At 43.6% G+C, this 24,963-nt stretch overlaps 12 protein-coding genes, 2 non-coding genes and 2 pseudogenes across 16 annotated transcripts, besides 3 other annotated features; 8 read left to right on the top strand and 8 right to left on the bottom strand.

Moving 5' to 3' along the window:
• Nucleotides 1-100: 100 nt before the first annotated feature.
• YFT2 (LALA0S05e02014g1_1) lies at nucleotides 101-871 on the top strand (the record flags this gene model as incomplete). The annotated part of the gene is made up of 1 exon (XM_022772156.1): nucleotides 101-871. One exon carries the CDS (start codon nucleotides 101-103, stop codon nucleotides 869-871), a length of 771 nt encoding a protein of 256 aa, XP_022628508.1.
• MCM21 (LALA0S05e01992g1_1) lies at nucleotides 860-1,972 on the bottom strand (the record flags this gene model as incomplete). The annotated part of the gene is made up of 2 exons (XM_022772155.1): nucleotides 860-1,860; nucleotides 1,924-1,972. The coding sequence occupies 2 exons, from the start codon at nucleotides 1,970-1,972 to the stop codon at nucleotides 860-862; spliced, it is 1,050 nt and encodes a 349-aa protein (XP_022628507.1).
• A 215-nt stretch (nucleotides 1,973-2,187) lies between these two features.
• HIM1 (LALA0S05e01970g1_1) lies at nucleotides 2,188-3,717 on the bottom strand (the record flags this gene model as incomplete). The annotated part of the gene is made up of 1 exon (XM_022772153.1): nucleotides 2,188-3,717. The coding sequence occupies one exon, from the start codon at nucleotides 3,715-3,717 to the stop codon at nucleotides 2,188-2,190; it is 1,530 nt and encodes a 509-aa protein (XP_022628506.1).
• Nucleotides 3,718-4,269: 552 nt separating this feature from the next.
• Nucleotides 4,270-4,456: a long terminal repeat (Ty3 LTR retrotransposon).
• Nucleotides 4,270-8,946: a mobile genetic element (degenerate copy of LTR-retrotransposon of the Ty3/gypsy superfamily).
• Nucleotides 4,573-8,727, bottom strand: LALA0_S05e01926g (annotated as a pseudogene). Its single transcript is given in 9 exon segments — nucleotides 4,573-6,423; nucleotides 6,425-6,673; nucleotides 6,675-6,806; nucleotides 6,806-6,910; nucleotides 6,912-6,983; nucleotides 6,985-7,107; nucleotides 7,107-7,589; nucleotides 7,592-8,125; nucleotides 8,125-8,727. Coding segments are annotated over 9 exon segments (4,152 nt in total).
• Nucleotides 8,754-8,946: a long terminal repeat (Ty3 LTR retrotransposon).
• A 146-nt stretch (nucleotides 8,947-9,092) lies between these two features.
• On the top strand, nucleotides 9,093-9,185 carry LALA0_S05e01882r. The gene is given in 2 exon segments: nucleotides 9,093-9,130; nucleotides 9,149-9,185. It is a non-coding gene; the product is annotated as a tRNA-Phe (tRNA).
• A 109-nt stretch (nucleotides 9,186-9,294) lies between these two features.
• PCL5 (LALA0S05e01860g1_1) lies at nucleotides 9,295-9,981 on the bottom strand (the record flags this gene model as incomplete). Its single annotated transcript, XM_022772152.1, has 1 exon — nucleotides 9,295-9,981. The coding sequence occupies one exon, from the start codon at nucleotides 9,979-9,981 to the stop codon at nucleotides 9,295-9,297; it is 687 nt and encodes a 228-aa protein (XP_022628505.1).
• A 1,269-nt stretch (nucleotides 9,982-11,250) lies between these two features.
• Nucleotides 11,251-12,756, bottom strand: TRM5 (LALA0S05e01838g1_1; the record flags this gene model as incomplete). Its single annotated transcript, XM_022772151.1, has 1 exon — nucleotides 11,251-12,756. The coding sequence occupies one exon, from the start codon at nucleotides 12,754-12,756 to the stop codon at nucleotides 11,251-11,253; it is 1,506 nt and encodes a 501-aa protein (XP_022628504.1).
• A 778-nt stretch (nucleotides 12,757-13,534) lies between these two features.
• RRP4 (LALA0S05e01816g1_1) lies at nucleotides 13,535-14,602 on the top strand (the record flags this gene model as incomplete). Its single annotated transcript, XM_022772150.1, has 1 exon — nucleotides 13,535-14,602. The coding sequence occupies one exon, from the start codon at nucleotides 13,535-13,537 to the stop codon at nucleotides 14,600-14,602; it is 1,068 nt and encodes a 355-aa protein (XP_022628503.1).
• A 71-nt stretch (nucleotides 14,603-14,673) lies between these two features.
• Nucleotides 14,674-16,017, bottom strand: OMS1 (LALA0S05e01794g1_1; the record flags this gene model as incomplete). Its single annotated transcript, XM_022772149.1, has 1 exon — nucleotides 14,674-16,017. The coding sequence occupies one exon, from the start codon at nucleotides 16,015-16,017 to the stop codon at nucleotides 14,674-14,676; it is 1,344 nt and encodes a 447-aa protein (XP_022628502.1).
• A 536-nt stretch (nucleotides 16,018-16,553) lies between these two features.
• On the bottom strand, nucleotides 16,554-17,408 carry HTD2 (LALA0S05e01772g1_1; the record flags this gene model as incomplete). Its single annotated transcript, XM_022772148.1, has 1 exon — nucleotides 16,554-17,408. The coding sequence occupies one exon, from the start codon at nucleotides 17,406-17,408 to the stop codon at nucleotides 16,554-16,556; it is 855 nt and encodes a 284-aa protein (XP_022628501.1).
• A 686-nt stretch (nucleotides 17,409-18,094) lies between these two features.
• Nucleotides 18,095-19,021, bottom strand: BUD16 (LALA0S05e01750g1_1; the record flags this gene model as incomplete). Its single annotated transcript, XM_022772147.1, has 1 exon — nucleotides 18,095-19,021. The coding sequence occupies one exon, from the start codon at nucleotides 19,019-19,021 to the stop codon at nucleotides 18,095-18,097; it is 927 nt and encodes a 308-aa protein (XP_022628500.1).
• An 806-nt stretch (nucleotides 19,022-19,827) lies between these two features.
• On the top strand, nucleotides 19,828-20,706 carry LALA0_S05e01728g (LALA0S05e01728g1_1; the record flags this gene model as incomplete). The annotated part of the gene is made up of 1 exon (XM_022772146.1): nucleotides 19,828-20,706. One exon carries the CDS (start codon nucleotides 19,828-19,830, stop codon nucleotides 20,704-20,706), a length of 879 nt encoding a protein of 292 aa, XP_022628499.1.
• A 213-nt stretch (nucleotides 20,707-20,919) lies between these two features.
• On the top strand, nucleotides 20,920-20,991 carry LALA0_S05e01706r. Its single transcript has one exon. It is a non-coding gene; the product is annotated as a tRNA-Met (tRNA).
• A 169-nt stretch (nucleotides 20,992-21,160) lies between these two features.
• POL32 (LALA0S05e01684g1_1) lies at nucleotides 21,161-22,210 on the top strand (the record flags this gene model as incomplete). Its single annotated transcript, XM_022772145.1, has 1 exon — nucleotides 21,161-22,210. One exon carries the CDS (start codon nucleotides 21,161-21,163, stop codon nucleotides 22,208-22,210), a length of 1,050 nt encoding a protein of 349 aa, XP_022628498.1.
• A 1,224-nt stretch (nucleotides 22,211-23,434) lies between these two features.
• Nucleotides 23,435-23,812, top strand: LALA0_S05e01662g (annotated as a pseudogene). Its single transcript has one exon. A coding segment is annotated over exon 1 (378 nt).
• A 337-nt stretch (nucleotides 23,813-24,149) lies between these two features.
• VMA3 (LALA0S05e01640g1_1) lies at nucleotides 24,150-24,632 on the top strand (the record flags this gene model as incomplete). The annotated part of the gene is made up of 1 exon (XM_022772144.1): nucleotides 24,150-24,632. The coding sequence occupies one exon, from the start codon at nucleotides 24,150-24,152 to the stop codon at nucleotides 24,630-24,632; it is 483 nt and encodes a 160-aa protein (XP_022628497.1).
• Between the last annotated feature and the right edge of the window lie 331 nt (nucleotides 24,633-24,963).

Below are 24,963 nucleotides of genomic sequence, written 5' to 3'. Positions count from 1 at the left end.
AGATATTTTATAGGTAAACGACCTACTATATTGACCATTCCGAGCTCATCTCATGTCATCTCATCACCGAAAAACCGAAAACATTTGTGGACAAAACGGCATGTACAAGTTCATACAGGACCGAAGATATCTGTTTATCTATCCTTGCGCGTTTTTGCTCGGTCTTGTGGTCAATTTGGTGGTAAATTCGTCTCAATTGGACCATCAGAAGGATACTTTTTACCTTCTTTCGTCTGGCAACTGGATCAACCAGATATTCGCGTATCGCGGGAATCTGATCTGGTCTTTCTTGTTTATAGCTTTAGCGTGTTTTCAAGTGCAACTGCGGGTGTCGAGAGCGTATTCTTTGCCTCTGGACGCTCGCAATGTTAACCAACGGAACAATAAGACACTCTTGCAAGCGGTGAAACCCTATTTTGCCAAGATTGTCGTGAAGAATTTGGCTTTGTTGGGAGTGTTTCTCGTGATAGATGGCATATTTGTTTGGACTGGAGGTTCTTGCACGACTAGCACCACCAAATCTGCGGAAACATGCCGCAAACAGGGCGGAGAATGGGTGAACGGATTCGATGTGAGCGGACATTTCTGCTTTCTCACCACCGTGAGCTTGATCTTGTGGGAGGAGCTGCGTAGTGCTCGTCAATATATGACTGCAAACGAGATAGACGTCAGCAGTTCCAAAATATGGCTTGTACTGCAATCTGTAGTCGTGGGGGTCCTGATAGTGTGGGGATTCGTCCTGTGTGTGACTGCAATCTACTACCACACCGTTTTGGAGAAGGTGCTAGGTCTTGCCATGGGATATATTGGTCCTGGAATAATGTACTGGGCCATTCCCAATAGCCCGAAGCTGAGGACGTTACTCTACTAGTGCGTTCAAGCGTTCACTAAGGGCACTCAAAGGGCCCAGCAGTATCGAGGCCCAATTTTGCTTCACAAGTGGTGTACAGGAGTATGCCACAACGTCGTGGCTGTCGATCTCGAGCTTGAAACGAGTTGGGACACCTGGAATTTGAAAAGATGGCATTGCGCACGCTGGATCCGTTTGTAGATTCGATATTTTGGCCTCCTGCTCCAGCCGGCTGAGAGTTTGTAACTTAATAGACACATACAATAAGGCCATATAGACCTTTTTGCCAAAAGTGGATATTTCGGACAAACTGGAGAGCGGATTGCAGCGGCCAGTTCGTTCGAACAAATCTTCCAGTCCCACATAAGACGGAACCGTATGCTTGAAAAGCTTCCAACGAGACGCACTTGAGTCCTGCTTGAACAGCACGTAGTAAGGCGGTTCGAATTCAGCATTTAGCTCGTTATAAATCTCTAGCCTCAATCCCAGCATTTGTCTGCGAATGCTTACAGTCCCATCTTCTTGACGATCCAGATCACTTGGGTCCACGACAGGAAAGACACTGATACCAAATGCACGATAGAGCCCGTCCATTCCCAATTGATGTTTTTGAAGAGATTGGGCCTCATCTGTGCGCTTTGTTGGTGAATTTAAGATATTTGTGCTGATGAGCTCCTCCAAATCACTGTCGAAAAGCTTATGTTCTGTTGGTTCTCGTGAGTTTGGCAACCATTGCGACCCTAGAGCCGCAGAAAAACCTAGTTCCTGTTTCTTGTGGGGTGTGTCTGAACGCTCCCGCTCAATTGATGTGACATCTTTATGTCTTGTGGCGGCAGGATCCGGCAAGAGATGAGCTCCTTCAAAGGTCGATTTCTCCTCTCTGCTACCAGGTGCCTCGTCGATGGCATCATTCGGTAGCTGAGAAAAGTCTGATGCATGCTGTTCAGCATATAACGTTTGGAAATTTTCGTTATTCTTTAACCTCTCTAGCTTGGCGGTCAAATCAGATACTACAGTGTTGAAAGCGTTAGTTTAGATGCAAGAATTGGCTCTCAATGTTGAGCGATACATACTCTGTGATCTCAATGCCTCGATATCTTGATGATCCAATGCATCGACCATAGGAGGCTGCTGGCTGGTCATTTGAATCAGCTTTTTTACAGTTAAGTGATGCTTCTGATATGTTTGTTCGATTAAAGTGATGAGTGAAGAAGGACCTTACCAGTAGCCAAACAGATGCCTTGGATCGAGTAAATGGTAAATGCCAGCCTCTACAGATAAAGAGATACATATATAATTGGTGCTAGCTAGTTTACTTGGACACACTTGGGCTCAAATTATGTTAGATGATCGATCTTGTCACTTTTAATGACTTCCACAAAACCGTCGCCGTCCGTCAAGTAAAGCGACTTCAAAACCGCGACGTATGCAACTTTGTATGCTGGTACAACGTAACCAATAAGAGGGGAACAAGAGCGATGGTACGCTATTCTGGCCACTATCTCACCCAGTTTCAGCTTCAGACCATATGTGGACAAATCTCTAGCAAACCTGATCTTGCGTCTTAAGCAGCTTCTCTTGACACGATAGATTGCGAAAAGCGTTTCTGGAATGAAAGCCGGTTTTGTCTCTTGAAGACTGGAATCGCCTGTGTTGTTCGAAGAGTGCGAGCCAACTAATGGACCAGGTCTCAAAATAATGAGCTTGTCTAGACCTGGCACTCTGGTCGCCAGGTCCTGTTCCAAGCTCAACTTAGTGTTAAAATATCTTGACACAGAGCTTAGGAGCAAATTGTTGAAACTTGTGATGACAACGGCCTTCTTCGGTGTGGTGACATCTTTACTCTGGCTGAAGACTTGGATCATTTGCATATTCAAATCATAGTCTACAAACGACCGGGAAATGTTGGTCGTCCGCTGCTGATGATCTGACGATCCCAGTGCAGATATTATTGTGCCAACTTGCTTCAACGAAGGGAAATTCCAAAGCATCGTCTGCTCGAGTTTTTTGGTCACAACACTGGCGGTAGTGGGCTCTTCGCCAAACAAAGTCTTGAACAGCTCGGGCCATTTCTCGGAATCCTTTTCTATCAGCGACACCACATTTATCTTGAGTTCCACGGTCAACGTGTGACGACAGGTTTGTCCATGTTCGTCCTGCGAATTTTCATATTTGAGACGATAAGAATATTGTTGAACGTGCATTTCAATGGCTGTTTTCTCTTCTTGCTGCTGTAAAGAGACTGGTAGCTCCACGTACCCCATGCTCACCACTGGTTCATCGCATTCGAAGTTTTCGTATCTGCACAATAACGTGGACCCTCTATAACGAATTGAGTGTTCCCAGCCAGAATCGTGTTCGCTGAGACTACCGACAGTGCCAGGTTCAATTGGTTTCCTCGAAAAGCAGAACACGTTTTTCGTTATTTCCACGGTTTTCTTGCGTGTCAGTACGTTGCAGAGAGGTTGTTTCGGTCTTTTGAAGAAGTGATTGTTTTTGTCAAGTAGTTCGGTGGAAGGACCCAAATTGTCCAGTTTACGCTGAATTTCATTTGTTGAGTTCAAATATATCCATGGCTGTATCAAGTTGGCAATAATTAGTGATCCTGTGAGACCGGTGGCTCCCAAGACCATAATATTATCGACAGTGCGATGCTTGGAAAACCCGAGGATATCACCATCTAAATTTTTGGCAATTTGGGCCAAAGATGTTGGACTTGACGAGATCAAAATCTGCTCATGACTGATGCCTTGCGAGCGTCCCATACCAGATTCGTGACGACTTTTGAAAATACTTCCGGTTCGTTCGCGCAAGCGATTTCTGAGAGCGGACTCTCGCAATTCAGAACTCGCGACCCGTGAAGACATTATAGGCACCCAATATTTGCAAGAATATGCTGAGAGGATATTGAAAGCAGTTGAAGTCCTTTTTAGATTCAAATCTGACGGACACAAACCTTTACCGTCAGTATAGATACTAAACATGAACTCGAGTGACGCTGACGCTGACGCCAGGTATCACGTGTGCTGTGATTTTTGGCCCACTTAGTTGTAACAAACTTGATATATGTGTCACACTAGAAGGTGAACCTAGTCGCTTGAGGACTTCTTTTGGCTGATTGTACCGGTGAAAGCTTTCAGATTAGGGACATCCATATCCGTACTCAGTAGTCAAAGACAGAATAAGATGCACAAGAAAAGCCAAGCTTCTAAAACAACGATAATATCAAAAGTCAGGTTCCGTCACAGTGCCAACACAACAAGCACACCTAGTGACCCAAGCAACTTCATCATGTTCCCAATGGTGATTGTCAACTTTTAAGAAAATTCGAACGACAGGTAGCTGCTATTCCGATGGCTACCTATTAGCCGCAATCATCAATCTCCTCTGTCATGCTACGGTCCTAGATGACCGATCCGAAGTAGAGGTGGGACTTAGCGATAACTTTTATTATACCCAAGCGGATATAATGATGATTCAAACACTTGTTCAATTTTACTTATGATTCCCTTCTCTTAAGCATATAAGATAACCGTAATCCGAGCATGTCATGCTCTTCTTTTATACCTTGTACTTTCAGGCATGAATGGTCGCATTCCTGACATGTTCGCATCGAGGCTTTAAACGTCTAAGTCTTCGGCAGCCTCCACTCTCGGTCTTGTTGTCTTCTCCTAGACTTTTAGGCTTAATGTCTTCATATGTGGTCTTTGGTTATCTTATTGTCATGTGTTATTCACGACATCTTCCCCTCCCTCTTCGGAAGAGTCCCGTTCGAGTAACTGCTCGAAATTTGCAATAAATGAGGTTCTCCTTGCGGCGTCTAAGTGTTTCAGTTCTTCTTCGGAAAAGCTTACTGTTACTCTAGGATCTACGTGCATCATCCGACAGTAATACACTTTTTCTTGTTCATTGTATCCTACAATGGCCACAACTTCGTCTATCCTCTCCATTTTCTCTATTTACCCTCTGGGCCTTTCTTTGACAAACTGATCTCTTCTGTATTCAAACTTCTTTACCCACTGGATATTTATGACACGATGTGCTTTTGTCGTAGAGGGTAGATCTAGTTCAAACGCATTGTCATTTATCTTCTTGACTACGCGGTAAGGACCAACATAGATCGGTTGAAGTTTCTTATACTGTCCTTTCTTGAAGTATGCGTCACGATGAAGCAACACATAGTCTCCTATCTTCAATTCTAACTCCCTCCGCTTCCTATTCGTTGATACTTCCATTCTATCTTGGTTTTCTTTAAGTATCTCTTTAGTCTGAATGTCAAGTGCCTTAAGTTTTTCGACTAATTCTGGCGTGCTCCAGCTTCTAGCTTCGAGTTGTCCGCTTGTATCCAACAATGGCGGGTTAGGTCTATACCCTAAATCGATCTCAAACGGTATACCTTGTATGGCTGTATTGTAAGTTGAGTTGTACACGAATTCAATTTGCGGTGACAATCTATCCCATTCCTGGTGTTGATTAGTTGCATAACTTCGCAACAATCTGTTCAGTACCTGGATACAACGTTCAGTTTGTCCGTCTGTCTGTGGGTGGTTGCTTAATGGCATTGTTTGTTTTATTCACGATCTTTTTGTCATCTCTTGATAGTGGTTTGACGTAAATCTGATGTCCCTATCGCTTGTTATAGTTCTGGGAAATCCGTGGTAAGCGAATATGAATTTAAACATCAGATCAACCACTTGTCCTCCCCCTATTGTTTTTCGACATGCGATGAGATGGCATCGCTTCGAAAATCGATCTACCACCACCAGGATCATGTCGGATCCATTGAAAGTAGGTCGTAATCCGGTGATAAAGTCCGTCGATAAATTGAACCAGCGTCCTTCCGCAATCGGTAGTGGCATTGTCAATTCATTATGTTGTGGTCGGTGGGCTTTCATCAACTGACACTGTATACAAGTTCTCACGTAGCGGTTGACTGTCTTAGCTAAATTTGGCCAGTATAGCTTCTCAGCAATCTTTGCGTGTGTGATGTGTGAACCGTAGTGTCCTCCATGTAATGGGTCATCATGGAACGATTCTAAGACTTCCTTTTGTTTGTTCTTCGTAACAACAATACGGTCTTCATAACGTAGGGTCTCATCCCTATACGTAAATTTCTCACGAAACTTCGGAGACCACGCGAATGTCTTCTTGAATTTCGTATAACCACTGCGATCGGCAGGCGGAACATTCGTGTTCCTTATTACGTTCAGATTTTGCAGAGCTGCAGCTCCCAAAACATCACTCTTCCAGTCCTCTATCCAACTCCGTGGATCTATTCTCGGGACGGAGTCCAGGGCATCCAATTCTATGGCATATTCGGCCCTCGAGATGGCATCGGCCACCACGTTCTTATCTCCTGGTAAATACTCAAAATCAAATTGGTATTCTCCCAGCCTGTCTATCCAAGTAGCAAGTCGGTTACTTGGTTCGCGCTTATTCTTCAGTGCGAGTAGACTTAAATGGTCTGTTCTCAACAGAAACCTTCTTCCTTGTAAAGCATATTTAAAATGCTCGAGTGCTGCGATCACACCTAGTAATTCTAGTTCTTCCTGCAGGGTAGTTCTGTTGTGCTCTTTCCAGCGACTTGGAACAGTATCCTACAACTCCTACCATTCGTTTGCCTTGCACTTCCTCTAAGACAGCTCCTATCCCCTCCTTCGACGCGTCCGTCGTGAGTCTGTAATTGGCCGTTTCTTTGAATGGCACAAGCAACGGCTTGTCCATTAGGTGCTTCTTAAATGCTTTGAACAATTCTTCCTGTGGTTCGGTCCACGATTCTTTATCTCTTATAAACTCAACAATAGGTCGAGCTAGTTTTTAAACGAGGTATAAACTTTCTGTAATAGTTTATCATCCCCAGAAATCTTTGGGCTTCTTTAACAGTCTTAGGTTATGGAAACTTCGATATAGCTTCGCATTTGCCTTGAATTGGTTCAATGGTATTTGGTCCAATAATATACCCAAGGAATTCCACCTTCTTCTGTAAAAACTGGGATTTCTTTAACTTAGCAATAAGTTATTCTTTCTTAAGCCTTCCTAGTACTTCATCTATGTGGTTCTAATGTTCTTCTTTCGAGCGGGAAAATACAAGTATGTCATCCAAATAGACACATACAAAATTTCAAGTCTCGAAATAAGTCAGCCATATATCTTCCAAATGTACTTGGTGCATTTACTAATCCGAAAGGCATGACGGTGTATTCATACTTACCCGTTGGTGTAACAAAAGCTGTCTTTTGTTGGTCTTCCTGTTTCATTGATGGTACCCACTATGTATGTCGAGTGTGGAGAAGATTTGTGCATCATCGATTTTACTCAATAATGTTTCAATATGTGGTAAGGGAGAAGGATCCTTTACAGTCACTTCATTTAATCTTCGGTAATCGACACACATTCGATAAGTGTCGTCCTTTTTCTTGACCAATACTATCGGTGAGCTACACGGCGCTCTTGAAGGTGCGATAAAACCTTTTCTCAGTAGTTCTTCAATCAATTCTTGTACTACACCTTCCATCTTTGGTGTCAATCGGTATGGTTGCATACGCGGTAACCTTTCGTTTGGCTTAATGTCGATTTCGTGCTCAACTAAATTATCTCTTTCTCTCTTCTGTGGTAAATCATTCCTCACAATATCATGGTACTTGATTTTCAACCATCCTAGCAAACGTTGGAATGTATCGTTGACTTTGCCTTCTTTCGTAGCTTCTATTCTAACCACAAATAGTTCTTGGTCTTCACTTATCTTTCCTTCCAGCCGTTCTGTTCTGATGAAGTCTAATTCGACTACTTCATCTGCGTTTGCTTGTTCTGTGACTGCAACTTCGGTTGTTCTTCTAATATTGGATTGTCTATAATGACTTTTTGCGATATGTCCTTAGTGACATAAGCGTCGATCTCATATTGGTTGTCTTCATAATCGAGCTTTACTGCCACGGCTTGATCAGTAAACGACGTTTTCTTCGATACCCCACCCTTGAAACGAAGTGGTGGTGCACAATATGAGTTTAAACCTAGGTTTTTGGCAAAACTAGTCGGTACGAGAGATGCTGGTGATCCCGTATCGATCAATATACGCGATCTGGTCTTATCCGTAAAACCTACCAAGATTTCCTTACGTCTTCCGACTTTCGGTTGTCTCCTGGACGATGGGTTCCTTAGGAATTTCCGAATGTTTTTGGCTTTTCTGTTTTCTGATGTTTTTGGCGTTTTGGTGTTTCCTTTATATGAATAATACCTCGCAAAACTCGCGATGATATTCAATGGGCAGTTCTTTATTTAGAACTCGGAGTGCTCTGACATTCTTTGATAGAGTGTCCGGGTTTCTTGCATCGAAAACACAATTTATGTGAGAGACAGTATTGTCTGTCTCTCTTCTTTGAATTCTGTTTCCGATGGTAACTCTTCTTAGCTCTAAATTCGTCGATTTTTATAGCATCCTCGTCTCTGAGTCCGTAGGTTCTTTTTTCTGGAACAGGGTCTCCTGCATAACCCGAGGCTACAGCGGCATACTTTATGGCTTCAATCAGCGTCGATGGCTCTTTACTTCTTACAGCCATTTTTGTTTTTTCTTTCAGCCCCATTGTATAAGCATGCGCTACGTGTCGAAGTGGTATGCGTCCTGATTCATTCACGGCAGCCAACAATCTGTGAAATTCGCTATTGTACGAATCTAACGAACCCGTTTGTTTCAATGATACCCATTTCTCGAATACTATGGATGGATCTAACGTTGCTCTATATGTTTCCTTGAAAGCACATATCAAAGTCTCAAAGTCCATCTTACCATGATCGTCTGCGACCTCCGCGATGTCTATGTAACTTGCTAACCATTGGGTTGGACCGTCTCGTATGTTCCTCACAGGAGTAGTGACCTTCATTGCTACGGTCCCGGATAATGGATCCGAAGTAGAGGTGGGACTTAGCGATAACTTTTATTATACCCAAGCGGATATAATGATGATTCAAACACTTGTTCAATGTTTACTTATGATTCTCTAATTGCTCTCTTTAGCATATAAGATAACCGTGATCCGAGCATGTCATGCTCGTCTTTATACCTCGTACTTCGAGGCATGAATGGTTGCATTCCTGACATGATCGATGGCTAGAATTTACGCCTCTGGGTCTTCGACAGCCTCCATTCCTAGTCTCGTTATCTTCTCCTATACTTAAGACGTAATCTCTTCATATGAGGTATTTGATTTGTTATTATTATGTGTTATCCACCACAACTTCAATATTAGCGGATTTAGCTCAGTTGGGAGAGCGCCAGACTGAAGATAACTTCGGTCAACTAGAAATCTGGAGGTCCTGTGTTCGATCCACAGAATTCGCATTTTTTTCGTAGTCAAAATTGTCTACTATAGTAGACTCCATACCCATATTTCTTACCATCCACTGAGCTTCAAAAAAGCTGAGACAAACAAAGACTGTAATCTTGATATCTATTTGCTAACTATTTCTATCGATCTACGGGCCCTCTTAATTGGTGAAGGCAACACCGTGACTTGCCCATCTCTCACCCTTTTATTGGTGACCTTTTCTGCATCGACTAATCTATTGTAGATGTGTTTGTCACACCACATTGTGAGTTCAGCATCAGTCGTGAATAGTTCGTAGTCGAGGATAGTCAAGCACCAACGTTCCATGGTAGACAGGTCTTTGCAAGGAAGACCACTGATGCGTTGCCACGAAGCCATGGAAAAGGTCTGGTCGTTCAAAAACTTGTGGGCCAGAACAAGACAGCACAGATACACGCGTTTTGAGCATCTGGAAAATTCGGGCAAGTTGGTGATAGAGTCCAGTTTATAAGCGTAGAGCTTGTGGAAATAGAAAGTGGACAACAAAACAATCTTTTTGGAGCACTTGGCCCGCTTGATTATTTCGGTCAGATACGCAACCAAGTGTTGCTTGGTGTTATTGACACGGTTATTGGAAAACTTCGATGTCAAGCCAGAAAGCAGAGTTGCAGCCTGGTTGACCAGTAGTCCCTGTTTGGAGACAGAGATGCCATTTGCCGGTTCAAAAACAGGAGAAATTGGTCTTGCGACGTTTTCGCCGTTCCCAAGAGGGGTGGACTGGGGTGTGTGGAACGGATGTGGAATGGCGATAGCCCTTTTAGGAGACGCCATGATGAAACCGACCCCACAAAAAAAAAGAGAAGAAAACAGAGTAATATCTTGAATCTTTCCTCTGCGCTTCCACTAGAAAAGCCCCCCGGACCTAAACAATAATGCACATCTTTTTTCTGGATGCAACAGAGAACAAACTCGACAGATATCTTCTTTTAGTAAAATGCAATGGAAATTATTATTTGGGACACTCTATCCCGTTATGTCTTGTTGAAAGCTTAGCCAAGATGTGACTAAACCCAAAAAACCAATGAAAAATCGAAAGATACGGCGAAGAAAAAAAAGACCTCCCGGACCTAGTTCACCTGTGTGATTATATTCGAACTTAAATCTTCAAATCAGATCAAAATTGACTCTGAGAAAATACCAAAAATCTCTGAAAACTCCTTCTTCGAATGTTTTGAGAAAACTGTCAAAATGTTACCAAAAATGCACCAAAAAGATAGAAAAAAAGATAGAAAAAAGATAGAAAAAAAAGTCTAAGTAAACAATGCAACTAAGAACGCTCTGGTAGCTTCGCTTCTGATGTGTTTCGCCACGCAGAGGTTCTATGCGTTTCTATAAAAGAAGTTTTAAAAACCGTTTGTCAAAATTGTAGGTTTCCATCGAATTCATCCTTTTTCTTATATAGTTCAGATATTACATGGAATAACGCTCCTTTCGATGAGTCCGATGGGTGCCGTGCGATAATTTCTGTGCGAGTCCCTGGCAACCTTGAGAAAAATTGAATGATGAGTCAATCACTCCACATCGTCAGAGGTGACATTTAGTCAAATGAATCATCATCACCGTCACCAGTCAATGACCATAGGGACATAGAGACTTGATGTCGAGACAGAGGCAAGGACAGAGGAGATAAGGTTCAGTTGTAAGGTTAGTGGTGATAACAACACGGGTTTCCTGGGGATTTTAGAGAAAAATAAAATACAAACATAGCCAAATTTGAGATGACTAGGTTGAAGCGCGAGTCAGACAGCGATAAACGACTTGAACTGGGAAAAGTGTGTGTATGCGTGATTAAGAAGGGTGGGAGTCTGTAATAACGAAAAGTGAGTCGCAGCCGGTAGCGGTGATGGTGATGTAAGGCCCAGATGGACTTGCATCACTATTCACGACGATGTATACACCACAGGTAGGTACCACTACCATTATCGTCAACTATCAATTCTTGACATTTTGTATCAATGGAATGATTCAGCCAATTGAGCTTGCCGTAGTTTCAGTTGTGTTTTCCACCAATGCAATGTGTAAAACCCGTCTTTCTTGAACCTATAGTAAAACGTGTGGTAGCTGGAAACTGACGCAGAACATGGGTTTCGTAGGAGCGACTTTCCGCACGAGATGAAATTGCAAGCTTTCAAACGGCAGAACCGTGTCGTCGGTATTCATGATCTTCAGGATCCTCGCATGTACTCGGCTGTGCAGTTCGGTCATACTCGGCTCGGGACTTTCAGTTGCATCGTACTTCTCAAAGCAGTGACAATGAATCCATGGCGCTTGGAACTCAGGGAGCGCTTTTATCTGCTCGTAAATTTCCGAATGTCTCGAATAGAGACCCACAAACTCGTCCAAAAACGTCAAAGCGCTATCAGGTAGATTCATAACGTAATGGTGGTAGAATCGAGGGATCGCGACGGATCTGGACTCCGTTCTCTTGGTTTCGCCAGTCTTAGAGTCCTTGTAGCGTTTACCGCCAGGGACCACAACTTGTCCCGCTGTCCTGTGACGCCATTGTTGTACCAAAAGAGGGCTTTGTCTAATAAAGTCTCGACCATCAAGGTTAGAAGGCTGCACAAAAGACCCGGTCTTGTTGTCGGCTATGTTTTCGACCATGTACTTGTAGCTCTCTGGGTTGAGGTCGTTGGCCAGTACCAAAACTTTTTTCTTACCCGCGGGCACAGCAAAGGGCCCTACGCCGGCAAACACGTCACCAACGCACTGGCCGGGCTGGAATTTCTGGATAAGTCTGTCGTGTTCCGTGTGTAGTCGAGAGTTCCAATACACCTTACTAAAATCGAACTTGAAAGAGCAGTTTGACTCGCGTTGTTCGACCACCAGGTCATTCTTTCCTGCCAGGACCTGCATGCAAAATGTTCTGAACTTGGTATCAATAGAGTCTGTTTTGTCGACGACGGTTTCGACTTTACTGTTCTTGTCTAGGATCACCTGCCCGATAAGTTGCCCATACGGCTTGAACTCATTTCTCAGGTTTATATGTGCTACATGCCCTGTAGCCGTGAATCCAGATGGAATTTCGTCCAGAAACTGTTCGGGCAAAATGGAACGGAAGATTTCTTCTGCTTTCCAAAACGAATAGTCCAGTACGCACTCGTACGGCTGGGCAATGGCGAGATTCTCTTTCATAAATTGTTGGGCCTCAGGTGAGAGCTGTTTAGAAAGCTCGTCAACTTGATTGAGTGACTCGCGCAATAGAACACCTTTCCTGATGTGATTGTCATTGGCAAGACTTGATTTTTTCAGCGGTGGTTCTGCGCTTGCGTTTGTGGAATCGTCGGCTGCGAGCCGTACAACTCTGGAAATTCGTGGCAGGCTTAGTACTTCCTGTTTGAACTTGTTCGTGAAGAGACTGATGTTTTTAGGATCGGGGAAGTGAACCACCACCAATGGAACCTTGGTGACGAAGAAAGATCTATCAAGCTCATGCATATTTCGATTGACCGGAGGTTGGTACTTGAACGTGGCGTTCAAGACCGCATCATTAGCAGAGTTTGTCATTCTGAATCTTTTGCACAGTAAAATACAGCTTTTACGCATGCAATTGCGACAAGAGAGCTTTCGAGATGAGTTACAGACAGAAGATGGGCGATGCGATGAGCTAGCTCGATCATCAAATTGGGCTTTTTTTCCACTTTTCCAGATCCCCACGTGATATCTTTGATATGGCTTTCCGGATGTGATCTTAGAAGTGATCTTAAGAGTGAGTTGATGTGAGAGGTCAGATAGTGTTTCGGTTTCTGTAAACAGACTTGCAATAAGTTCAGTCGCTTATCGTTTTCCATTCGATTATTCTTTCAACCTCTTGAGCAAATGCTGCTTAGTTCTCAATATTAAGATTAACCGTCAATGCTAGCAGCGACAGAAATGTATATAGTGATATCACATCTGCCATATCTAATGACAGGAATAAAGTTTAGGTAGGAAAGCGTAGACTAGTCTAGGGTTTTCCGACGCAAATACCTCATTTTTCAATGTCGGTTTCCATGTGTATCATCTGGTATTTAAGAAGTCAACGCTATATCAACGTCGGTCCGTGTTTCTTTGAAGCTTTTATTTCGCAACGTCCAAGCATTTCAGCCGACAAGTTGCTTCAACGCCAAGATAAAAATCTTCCGGTGCCATTTTCGATCTTTTGAGGCCTTCTACTGGCTAACTTAGTCTAGTCACTCAGTCAAAACTAGTTCAAGTCTCGAGAGTACTTTTGTACTCGTGCGCCTATGGTTTATTGGAAAATTCTACCTATACAACACTGGGCGATGAGCTAGAAAGCTCGGCGTTGAACAACCTTGAGACAAAGACAATCGGCATCTATAACATGTCTATCGATGTCTTGAGTGTCAGAAAGAGACAGGAAGGGTTCCAGTTTGTCAATGAACTGGAATCTGATTCTGACAGTGACGTTGAAATGGCTAACGACGAAGATAAAGTAGACTCTGGCGAAGTAGCAAAAGATGGAACCATTGTTACTCCTGGTGAATTGGTCACAGATGACCCAGTTTGGATGCGTGGTCATGGTACATACTTTCTAGAAAATCAAACCTATGCGTCTGTCGCAGGAACTGTTTCTAGAGTCAATAGATTACTTTCGGTTATCCCGTTGCGGGGCCGTTATGCGCCAGAAACCGGTGATCATGTAATTGGAAGAATTGCAGAAGTGGGGAACAGAAGATGGAAAGTCGATATTGGTGCCAAACAGCATGCAGTATTGATGCTAGGTTCCGTTAATCTGCCAGGTGGTGTCTTGAGAAGAAAATCGGAATCCGATGAGCTCCAAATGCGCAATTTTTTGAAAGAAGGAGACCTTCTAAATGCCGAAATTCAGTCACTATTTCAAGATGGCAGTGCATCTCTGCATACCAGATCGCTCAAATATGGTAAATTGAGAAATGGTACGTTTTTGCAAGTTCGCAGCCCTCTTATAGTTCGTTCCAAAAAACATACTCACAATCTACCGGGCAATGTCACCGTTATTTTGGGAGTCAATGGTTTCATTTGGCTGCGAAAGACTTCCAAAGTCGACAATGCGAGTGACGCATCGAATGTGAGTGGCAGAAATGCAGCTACTCTTTCAGGAGCCTCAGGCGATTATAAACCAGGTTCCAACTCTGTCAGTATAACAAGGCTCGAGGAAGAATCCTCGTGGGAAATTTATTCTGACAAAAACGATCCTATCCCAGAAGCTATGAAGAGAACAATAGCTCGATATTCTAACGTCATCAGAGCTTTGGCACACTGTGAAATTGGCATAACAGAAGCTAGGGTGGTGGCAGCGTACGAAGCCAGTATGGCGTATAGTCATGTCGGCTCACTTATAGATAAGGATAACATGGAATCAATAGGACAGGATGTCATAAATGCTGAGAAAATGAGGGGAAACGCTTAAGCTCTAGCGCTAAAGGTAGCAGCCAAAAGTATTTAATTACAGTATACACAAGAATAACTTTTTGACAGCTTCTATTTATCGCTGGTTGTCTCTGCATCATTTAACTTTTTTGAAGATCCTTCAACATTTGCGTAAGCCTCAATTTTGTTTTTGATGCTCGAACTAACATACTTCTCCACAAAGCCGACCTCTTCATTTTTCTTAAGATCTCCTTTTCTTTTGGCGATAACGCACCAGGTCGTTCCAAAATGTGTTCTGTTTTCTTCCACGACTTCTAAACCCGAATCGTCAAGAATTTCGCCTAGATCCAAATTCCACCTGCATCCCCACGTCTCCAAACGTTTCTCTGCTCTATCATCCAAGATCTTATTGATAAAATCATAATTACCTCTTCCGTGTTCGAGTAACACAATTCTTCCACCGGGCTTCAATAGCCTCTCAAAATTCTGCAGTGACTTAACAGGATCTTCTAATGAACATAGCCCAAAAGCCTCGACGATCGTATCGTACTTAACCTTGGTATCGGGGTTAACACCCTGCCCCTCACCACCGGCAGCTAAGTTAACAAGGTTCTCTGCCCTGCCTACAACAAAAGCCGCTTTTTTGAAGTTGGGAAACTCTTTGCGAAATTTATCATGGGTCAACTCCATCATCTTTTCAGATGCATCCAAAAACGTAATAGAGTTTATTTTGGAAAGATCTGCATACTTCAGATTTCTCCCTGTGCCACATGCGGCCTCCAAAACGTCACCTTTACAATATTTCATGAGCCATTTGCGTCTTCTGCCCATGAAGATCGCTTTTTCTTCAAAATTTACCCCCTCGTCATATTCGGAAGCTTTGAAATCGTAAAAATCCGTTGTATCACGGGCAGGCAAGATTTTCTTGTTGGTATTGTTCTCATTGTTGTTCGCCAAGGTTACATGGTCGTATTGGGACGAATCTTGATTTTCATCCCAAGTCATCTCTCGATACTGGGCTAGTTTACGCTCATCTCGAGTTCTTAATTTACCCCTAAGCTCTTTGATCCTTAGAGTTTCAAACTCGTTAGCCTTACCCTCCAATTGTTTTGCCTCCAGTTTCTCTAGTTCTTTTTCCTTGGCATACATTTTCTTCATGAAGTATAGACCATAAATCAAGAAGAACACATATGCTCCGATGAGATATTTGGTCATTCCTTTAGTGAATTTTTCGGTTCTTACAATTGCACCCCATCTTATAAAGCGGTTTTCGGACTTGAGCTGCTCTTCCAGCTTTTCCTTGGCTATTTCTTCCTTGGTCTTGATGCGTTTAACTTTTGAATTCGAATGGGCAATGTACGATGACCTTGCTCGAAGACTTGACTGTCTTGAAACGGCTTGGATTATACCCAATGGTCGCGTAATTGACCTCCGCGATAGTAACCGTCCTAACATAACAAGCTTGTATCACCCTTCGTGAGGTTCCTTTTGATGCAAACCAAGTTTCTGAAATTCATAGTTCAATTATAATAGATGATGATGATGGGCCTACATAGAAATCTCCAATTGAATGACAGAAACAAAGCAGAACTTGCGTTAGCTGGCAAGAACACTTGATGAAATAAATAATCTTGAACTGTGTATAAATAGTGGTACTTTGAAAGCTGCCTGTCATCATCCCTGTGTGAAAATCTTGTGGAAAGGCGATAACAGGTCGTTAAATCATATAAGCTTCTCAAAATTCATGAAAGACTTTAATTAGTGTTGGTGGCATTTTCAGTTGGGCGTCAGCTTGACGCTACTGTCTTATGATCCTATCCATGATTATATTTTTCCCTTCGATCCAAACCTCGGCAATTTTCAGTTTCGGTAAACTATGAAGATCTTGATCCTCTGTGGGATGATCCTCAAGCTGAATGGGGTTTAATTTGAGCTGACATATCAAGCTCAATCACTTTTTCTAAAGAAGTGAAGCGGCACCTTCTGCCTTCTCATTTCACGTCCATACTAAGCTTACAATAAACCCGTCCATTTGTGGAATCTTTCAACTCAATCTCCTGCTGTTTGGGCGATACGTGGCGAACCCCGATGCTCACCGCTGTTCCAGGGTACAAGATATGCATATTCTTGTATTTCACACGTGTAACTGTTAAGCCAAGACCGAACCGGGCATATTTGAGTATAATGTGAACCATGAGGGGACCTTGAACAATAATGTCTTTGTAGCCCTCGACATTTCGGCAATAAAATCTATCCCAGTGTATCCTATGAGAGTTATACGTCAACGCACTGTATCGAAAGATACTGCAATCGTCGAATGTCAGTGGGAGCGAACTGTAATCACTTACTTCTTCTGGTGAGCTGGTTTGCAGCGAGCTCAATGCGCTTTGCGTGTATATTAAAGTGCGCTGCTCGTCCACCGCGGTAAGACCAGTCTCGGCGTCCATTACTGCCCGATTGATCCCAACATAAACATCATTTTTAAGCACTTTCAAATAACGGACAGTCTCCTGACAAATGTATTCCCTATTTTCTTGCAATGGAGACTTGAAGTCCATGCTTCCAAATGCCCACATCCTTCTGTTGTAAACAAGATTCTGATTCCGGAGAAGAGACCTTGGCGTTTGGTATTCAAAATATCCATCAGGACTTAAACCTGCATTTTCCGGACAGTTGAAAAACAAAAGATGATCTCCTTCCGATATTTGATCTTTATTCATGCTAAAATTCTTATTTGGTGCTAATTGTCCAGAAATGAGAGCATTGAATGCTTTGACTGGCGTTGTTGTAACACGATCTTTCAAATACCACTTTACATTCCGAAAACTGGCACTCAAGGCGCTCATATTTCACACTTGATGGAAGTTCAACCGGATAACATATGAATGAAATGGCCCTTGGCCTAAGGACTCCTTAGCCTAAAACAAATACTCGTTTTCTTTGAATTTTAATGCTCGATGACTTGCCAGCAGTCAATATTTGACCGTTTAATTACAGTATATCCAGCGACAGACAAACATGACTTGGCTTGGAAAAAGAAGGTCAGAGATCTGAGGTTTGGGAGACTTCACGAAAGCTCGAGATGATGGGTTCAAAACTAGTCTTTGTGTAAGAGACAGTCTCACGTTTAGGTACGTACTGTATTTTGTTATAAGTCCGGGTGTTGATTCTGTGATGAACTAATATCCTGGTAGTGTGTCGCTCTGCGTTGAAGAGGCGTCTATAACTTTTCAACAGAGGGAAAACAATGACCAGTTTGTTGAGTAAGGCAGCTGCGTGCTAGAAACTGGTGAGAGTGGGAAGAGTAGCTTGACGTTGATTATTGGTGGTGGAAATTGAGAGGTGGCATTTTTATTCTTGGTACGATAACTGAACATTTAGATGCCGAACATTCTGTAGAAGCTCAATAGTGACAAGCTGGTGTCCCATGACCCATAATGACGACCCGAAGCTGATGCATTGTACGTAGACCTGAATTCTCCACGTTGAGCAAACTCTGATGTAGTCTGAAGGGTCTCATTACCTGCCAATTCTATATATCGTTCAATCGGCCAACGTAGAAGTCTTTGGTCTCCGCCGTGGTGTTGTACCATTTCTTGCTTTCGATGATACGCAGTTCCATTTGTTTCATTGTGAGCGGTGAACCGATGGATGCTTTCAAATTCTTAGGCGAATGCTGCAAAGTGACGTCGAGTACGTTATGCACGGTTGCCAGGACACCATTCAAGTCCAAACGGCCAGCATCGCCAGAAGCTTCACGCATGTTATAGATGGAGTCGATCAATAGCGCAGAGAAAAGATCCCCTACCCCGGTGAAATACGAATCTATGACTGGGACTCTATAAACGGCCGCTGGCTGGTTCCGCATGGATGCAACGCAGTACAAGTTTTTCGGGTCCTGGAACAGTTCCACAGAGCACGAGGTGACGACAATTACGGGCACAGTTTGGTGCAAAGAATCCAGTGCCTTTTGGAGCTCTTGAACGGTCTGGATTTTCGCCCCGTATAGGATTTCGAGTTCGAACTGGTTTGGAGTGATGACATCCACCAATGACGATTCCACCAGACGCTTGTATTCCGGTATAACGTTTTCGTTGACGTACAACTCGCCGTCGTCGCCCATAACTGGGTCCAACAGCCACATCAGCCGTGGATCTCTTTTTTTCATTTCGGAGTGGTTTTTCGCCATGCAGACCACCGATTCACGATTGGGCAGGTATCCTGACAGCATGGCATCGTAGTCTTGGAAGGATTTGAGACCTTGGAATACCGATTCTAGCTCCTGAGCAGAAGTGGACGTTCCAAATACTCTTTCCATGCCATATCCGGTGTGGTTCGAAAATTGGACGCTGTTGACGCAGTCAACGTCCCAACCTTTGCATTGCAGCGGGAACGTGGCCGCTTTGTTGCCCACAAATCCGTGCACGACGTGCGACTGTGTTGCTAGAAGTCTTGGCATCGGATTTATCACCTATACAATTCTTGCAGATCGATTTAGGTTTCTTTCTTCAACAAGAAGTGTGTTATTTTACAGATAACAGACAAACTTGTTTTTCTATGATACACACAGCGAACACACTGTCAATGCATCACCAGACAATTTAAATCCGGGATTTTCTTGAGTCACAGTGTATAGTCTCGAACTTTGGCTCGACAACCCTGCCATATCTGTTTCATAACCTGTTTTTAACACTCCTACGACTACTTACCTCTACTTATCAATACCTTCTTTCATTAATTCGTATTTTGTCTAACTTGACCTTGCTCCAACGTTCATTGGCACTTGTTTCAATCGCATCAATAGGTATTCGAATTTCAACAACTTACTTTAATTTCACATTCGATCATGTCCTTTGATTCTCCGTATTGACACTTCCTTTATCGACTTGACCTTCTGTCGTGGTGATTCTTATACCTCAAATACTCATTTCTGAACTTCTCAACAGTGACCAGTGAGACACTTTGTGATGAAAAGCGTTCGCTTAAACAACTTCTCGTTGGTCACCTCGAGGTTCAACAACATCGCTACGGTCCGCTAAGAATAGACACCCTGTTACCCGTGGATCAACAAGGAATGGTAATTCGCTAAACAATGGGATCGGACGGCCGGTTAGGAAAGAGCCATTATATTGCACGGACCCGATTGGTCTCGAGCCGTGCGGGCCTCGAGCTATATAAGAAGCTGGAACTGCTGGAACGTCGAAAGCAGACGAATTTCGAAAGAAACAGTTTTGCACCGACACCCTTCAGATCCTATCTCTGCCTATGCCATTTGAAAACTTCCTGAGAGGACCTAACGAGTTCAAGACTGTGCCGCAACAGCCTCCAACCCAGCAGTATGAGTCTGCCAAGAGTTTTCTGGATTTATTTTCGCAAAAGGGCAAGCTGGTAGTGGTGACAGGAGCGGCAGGAGCCATTGGAGGAGCCATCTGCCATGGTTTTGCCTCTGCAGGAGCAGATTTGTGTATGTTGGACTACAAGTATGACGCTGCCTTGGCAGATTTCTTGTCTGAAAAATACCATATCAAGGCCATTGCGTACCAGGTGGATATAACCAAAGCCGAAGACGTGGAAACGTGTGTGCATGCAATCCAAAAAGATTTCCCAGACCGCAGCATCGATACCTTTATCGCCAACGCCGGAGTCGCATGGACTCATGGCAGTATTTTGAGCGAAAGTGCTACCCCGGACGCTTGGAAACGAGTGATGGACGTTAACGTCCAGGGAACTTTTCATTGTTCTAAATACATTGCAGAAGTTTTCAAGTTGCAGGGCCATGGTTGTCTGATTTTAACGGCGTCGATGTCGTCGCACATTGCCAACGTTCCCAACTACCAAACGTGCTACAACGCCTCCAAAGCAGCTGTCAGACACATGGCTCGTGGATTCGCTGTGGAATTCGCACATCTGACAGAGCCAGCAGGCCGGATTCGCTGCAATTCGGTGTCCCCGGGCTACACAGACACGATTCTAAGCTCCTTTGTCCCAACGGAGCAACGGGCCCAATGGTGGGGACTCACTCCCCAGGGTCGTGAGGCTTTGCCTCAAGAACTGGTAGGCGCATATCTTTACTTAGCGTCAGACGCTGCCTCATTCACCAATGGCTGTGATATTCCTGTAGATGGAGGTTACACCTGTGTGTAGATCACCACTGTGTATAGAACAATACAAAAGCAGAGTAAGAGAAACGCATGAAGATGTGGCAGAAGTGGAATAAACCAAGGATGGAGCGATAATACAAATCTGGAGAAGAAGCCTCTTACGGTTGTAAGATAAACTCCGAACTCCGGTGCTCATAAAACACATGGTATTGCTGGGCATATACCTAGTTTTCCGTTTTTTATTAACTCAACGGTAAGCGCCGTGGCGCAGTGGAAGCGCGCAGGGCTCATAACCCTGATGTCCTCGGATCGAAACCGAGCGGCGCTATATTTTTATTTACTGGATAATTTTAGTGAATAATTATGACCTGGTGGATCGTCAACTGGACTTTGATGAAATGTACAAGCTTCAACCACGCTCCAGTGTGATCAATTGATTTATCTTCTTTTTGAGTCAGCTAGTAAAGTGTTAACAGGTCGAAGCTGTCCTGACCACCATGGACTCTAACATCAGCAAGTATATTCACACCAGAGTGATAGAAGATGTTCAAGTTGTGCTGTTCACTGATGTCATGGCGGAATTTTCAGTCAATAGCAGCAAGGCCAAGACGGCAATGTACGACTTCTACAAAACAACGACTTCGAAAGTTCATTGTGTGATAGTATGTGCTTACAATAGTGGGCTAGTACGAATAGTGAATGATTTAGACAATTTTGAAGACAGCGACTCGATTTTGGACGCTTTTATCTATGCGTTCAACCCAATGGAGCAATTTTCACCTGTTAATTCAATGGTGAAAAGACCAGTGGCCGTCGCCAACTTCTATAAGCCAACAGTTGAAAGTGATATACCTAGCATAGCGAATGAGGACACCGACAAGAGCGTTAAAGTGGAAAAACCGGCTGCAAGCAATCGTTCTACGATCAGGGCCCACACTTTGCCCTCGAAGCTTGGCGGAGCCAAGTCACAACCACAGGATCCACCCAAGAAAAAGAAGACAGGAGAGCTAAGATCTACAGCTCTATTGCAGAAAATGCGTCAAGAACGTGAAGACAAAGAACGCGAAAGATTGGAAGAACTGCGAAAACGCAGGCAATTACAACAAGATCGCGCTAATAATGACCCAAAACGTAAGAAAGAATTGGAAGATTTGTCTGCAATGTTTGACAGCGACGAGGAAAATGCAAACGAGCAGGAACAACAGGCCTCCAGTGTAGATGTAAGTGAGCCTGAGATAAGTGAAACACCAGTACCCACAGAAGCTGAATTGGGGGATATATTAGAGACTACAGCAGAAGAATCGCTAGTGGAGGTCAAGCCTCCAGGACAGGACCAAGAGACAGGTTCTCAACAGCCAGAACAAGACAGCGCTGAGCCTGAAACGTACTTGGATGATGAAGGCTACACCGTAACACGAAGGCCCGCTCAAAGAGCTGCTTCGACACCCGTGAAACGTTCGGCAAGAGTTGTACCTAGCTCTGCTGAAAGCGCGTCGAAAAAGCCTAAGCAACAGTCGTTGATGAATTTTTTTAACAAACGCAAATGAAAATTGATAAGAGAGCAGTGCATCTTGTTGGAGCGAGATATTTAACTTTTAAAAGGCTGAGGAATCCCAAAGAAAGCGTAGAGTTAATTGTGGTTAAGTGCGTAAATATAGTCATTCAATTTTTTTCAAGACCATGTCATTGAGTGTGAAATAAATTCCAGGAGATGGCATGAAACAGATGTGCGTTAGGAAGTTGGATGAAAAGATGTAAGTTTGAGGGCGGGAAGACTTGTTGTGATGTTTCCAGCTACGACAGAATACCTAAAGTAACACAATACTCATTGGCTCAGTATCTGACAACTCTAATACACGTTGTTGACAGATAAATGAGCTCAGGGAACTTCCTTCGTGGTTGGCTTGAAACCACGTTGATTCGATCACTACATATTCGGGAAGGCTTGTCTCCTACAAGAGCGACGTAAGTCAATTTTCGGAATGAAGAAGTTAGAATGTTGGTTTTAAGGTGTTTGTTACTCCTTGAAACAAAGGTGAAAGTGTTTATACTCGTGTTAAAACTTTGTCTCTGGAGAGTCGTTGCCCGATAAACGGTCCCATATCTTGGGTGGTTCCATCCATTATCGTAAGGTGTAAACTATTGTTTTATTGAGTCACATTTTTCTCTCCGTGATGGATTTAGCATAAATGGAAGGAGCTCGTACAGTGAATAACACGTCCCTTCTTATATAAACTCTCGGAAATGTTCCGTCCCTGACGGACGTAGAAGGTTTCAAGCTTTCCGGGTGCAAATGGCGGGAATGGGCTGATCTAGGAGCTATGAGATCAACTGCAAATAGTGCCATTCGGTGCAATCGATATCATTTCTGTTAGATCAGTAGCTGTTCTAGATTCTGACGCTGTCATCGTGTCACGTTTTATGTGATCACATTGCCATTGAAGTGAATCGATAAGACTGGTTAAAAGCAGAAAGACGCGCGGTTAAGCTTGATTTACATAACGAAGAAACCAACTAGATACTTGGCCTCAGAGGCTGTATATCTTCCAGGTTAATGTACCAGATGGCATCGTAGTGAGGATCACGTGATGTACAACGATTCACTGCAAGTCAAAACATGGACCCATAACATTGCGGCGAATTAGCTAGACCAATTTTTATCCTTCTATTTGCTTTTCCACTATTAACACACATCTGCTAGCAAAAGATAAATTTACCGTGTACGCCGTGTGAAAGTGAACGTGTGTCGTCCTCTCGCTCACCAACGTTGAAATGAATTTAAGCTCGATCGACCACCCAGTCACCCAGCCACCCAGTCACCAGAAAACGTAGACCTCTGGCAACCCAGACACCATCCGACGAGATCTCCCATCACCCAGACACCATCCGACATAGATCTCCCGTCACCCAGACACCTCGGACACCCAGTCACCCCTACACCCCGACATCCACTACGAACCCATCCGTACACCCAGCCACCCAACCACCCAGTCATTCACCCACCCACACACCCTCGAGTACATTTGCACTCGTCGCTACCCTCACCCCTATTACCCTACCTCTCGAACTTAACAAATTTAATATCGGTGAAAAACTCGTTTTTCGTTAAGGGGTTAAGTTTTTCTCTCATAATTAAAAAGCCATCACCATACTGTGAATCGTCTTCGTCGTCTAACTGTATATATCTATGACTATATATATAAGTAGTAGAAAAAGCTAGTTATCTAAAGTAACCTTTTTATTCCCACTCAAAAACACACAATTGCAAAGAAGTGAAGAACAAAAAGGCATTGAAAAAAGCCCTGTTATAGACGGTAATACACACTAACCAATTCGTGTGTTCAGTACCTTTCGACAGTTGAATTATCTTTTTTTGTGCGGTCTTAACGCTGGTTTTACAAACGTTTTCTGACCATTTTTATTTTTTCTCATTAGTGGAACATTTCTTAAAAGTTTTGTTACAAACTGTAAAAAGCGCTAAGAACAATGACTGAACTGTGTCCCGTTTACGCTCCCTTTTTCGGTGCCATCGGATGTGCATCTGCCATCATCTTTTCGTCGTTCGGTGCGGCGTACGGAACGGCCAAGTCCGGTGTCGGTGTGTGCGCCACTTGTGTGTTGAGACCCGATTTGCTGTTCAAAAACATCGTGCCTGTGGTCATGGCCGGTATCATTGCCATCTACGGGCTGGTGGTGTCGGTGCTGGTGTGCTACTCGCTAACCCAAAAACAGGCCCTTTACACGGGGTTCATCCAATTGGGTGCAGGTCTGTCAGTGGGTCTCAGCGGTCTCGCTGCCGGTTTTGCCATCGGTATCGTCGGTGACGCCGGTGTCAGAGGTAACGCTCAACAGCCCCGTTTGTTCGTCGGTATGATTTTGATCTTGATTTTCGCCGAAGTGTTGGGTCTGTACGGTCTCATTGTCGCTTTGCTTTTGAACTCCAGAGCTACCCAGGACGTTATCTGTTAGATAATGTTGTTACGTACAGCAAGGAGTGGCCAAATCCAAGTCCCGCAGGCGAAAACAAAACCCTCCCGCAAAAAATCATAACAAGTTTTTCCTTTCCTTCCCAAAACATTCTCGAACCTCACTATTGTGATCTCCTTAATCGCGCTTCTTCGTGAAGCATTTACGTTTGGACATTTGTAGTAGTTATAGATGGTCCCTAAAAATCTAAATATAAAAAGCCTTTAAATGCTAGGAGTCATAACCTTTTCTTGGCACGCAATTGACTTTAGTTGCGTTCGAAACATTCTCTTTCTTATAGAGTTTTTCCATCATTATATCGAATTTTTATGAC

Source organism: Lachancea lanzarotensis, scaffold LALA0S05 (assembly GCF_000938715.1).
Source record: "Lachancea lanzarotensis genome assembly LALA0, scaffold LALA0S05, whole genome shotgun sequence".
Classification (NCBI taxonomy): domain Eukaryota; kingdom Fungi; phylum Ascomycota; class Saccharomycetes; order Saccharomycetales; family Saccharomycetaceae; genus Lachancea; species Lachancea lanzarotensis.
Note: the sequence above shows the minus strand (reverse complement) of the source record. Positions and strands in the feature narration are given on the sequence as shown.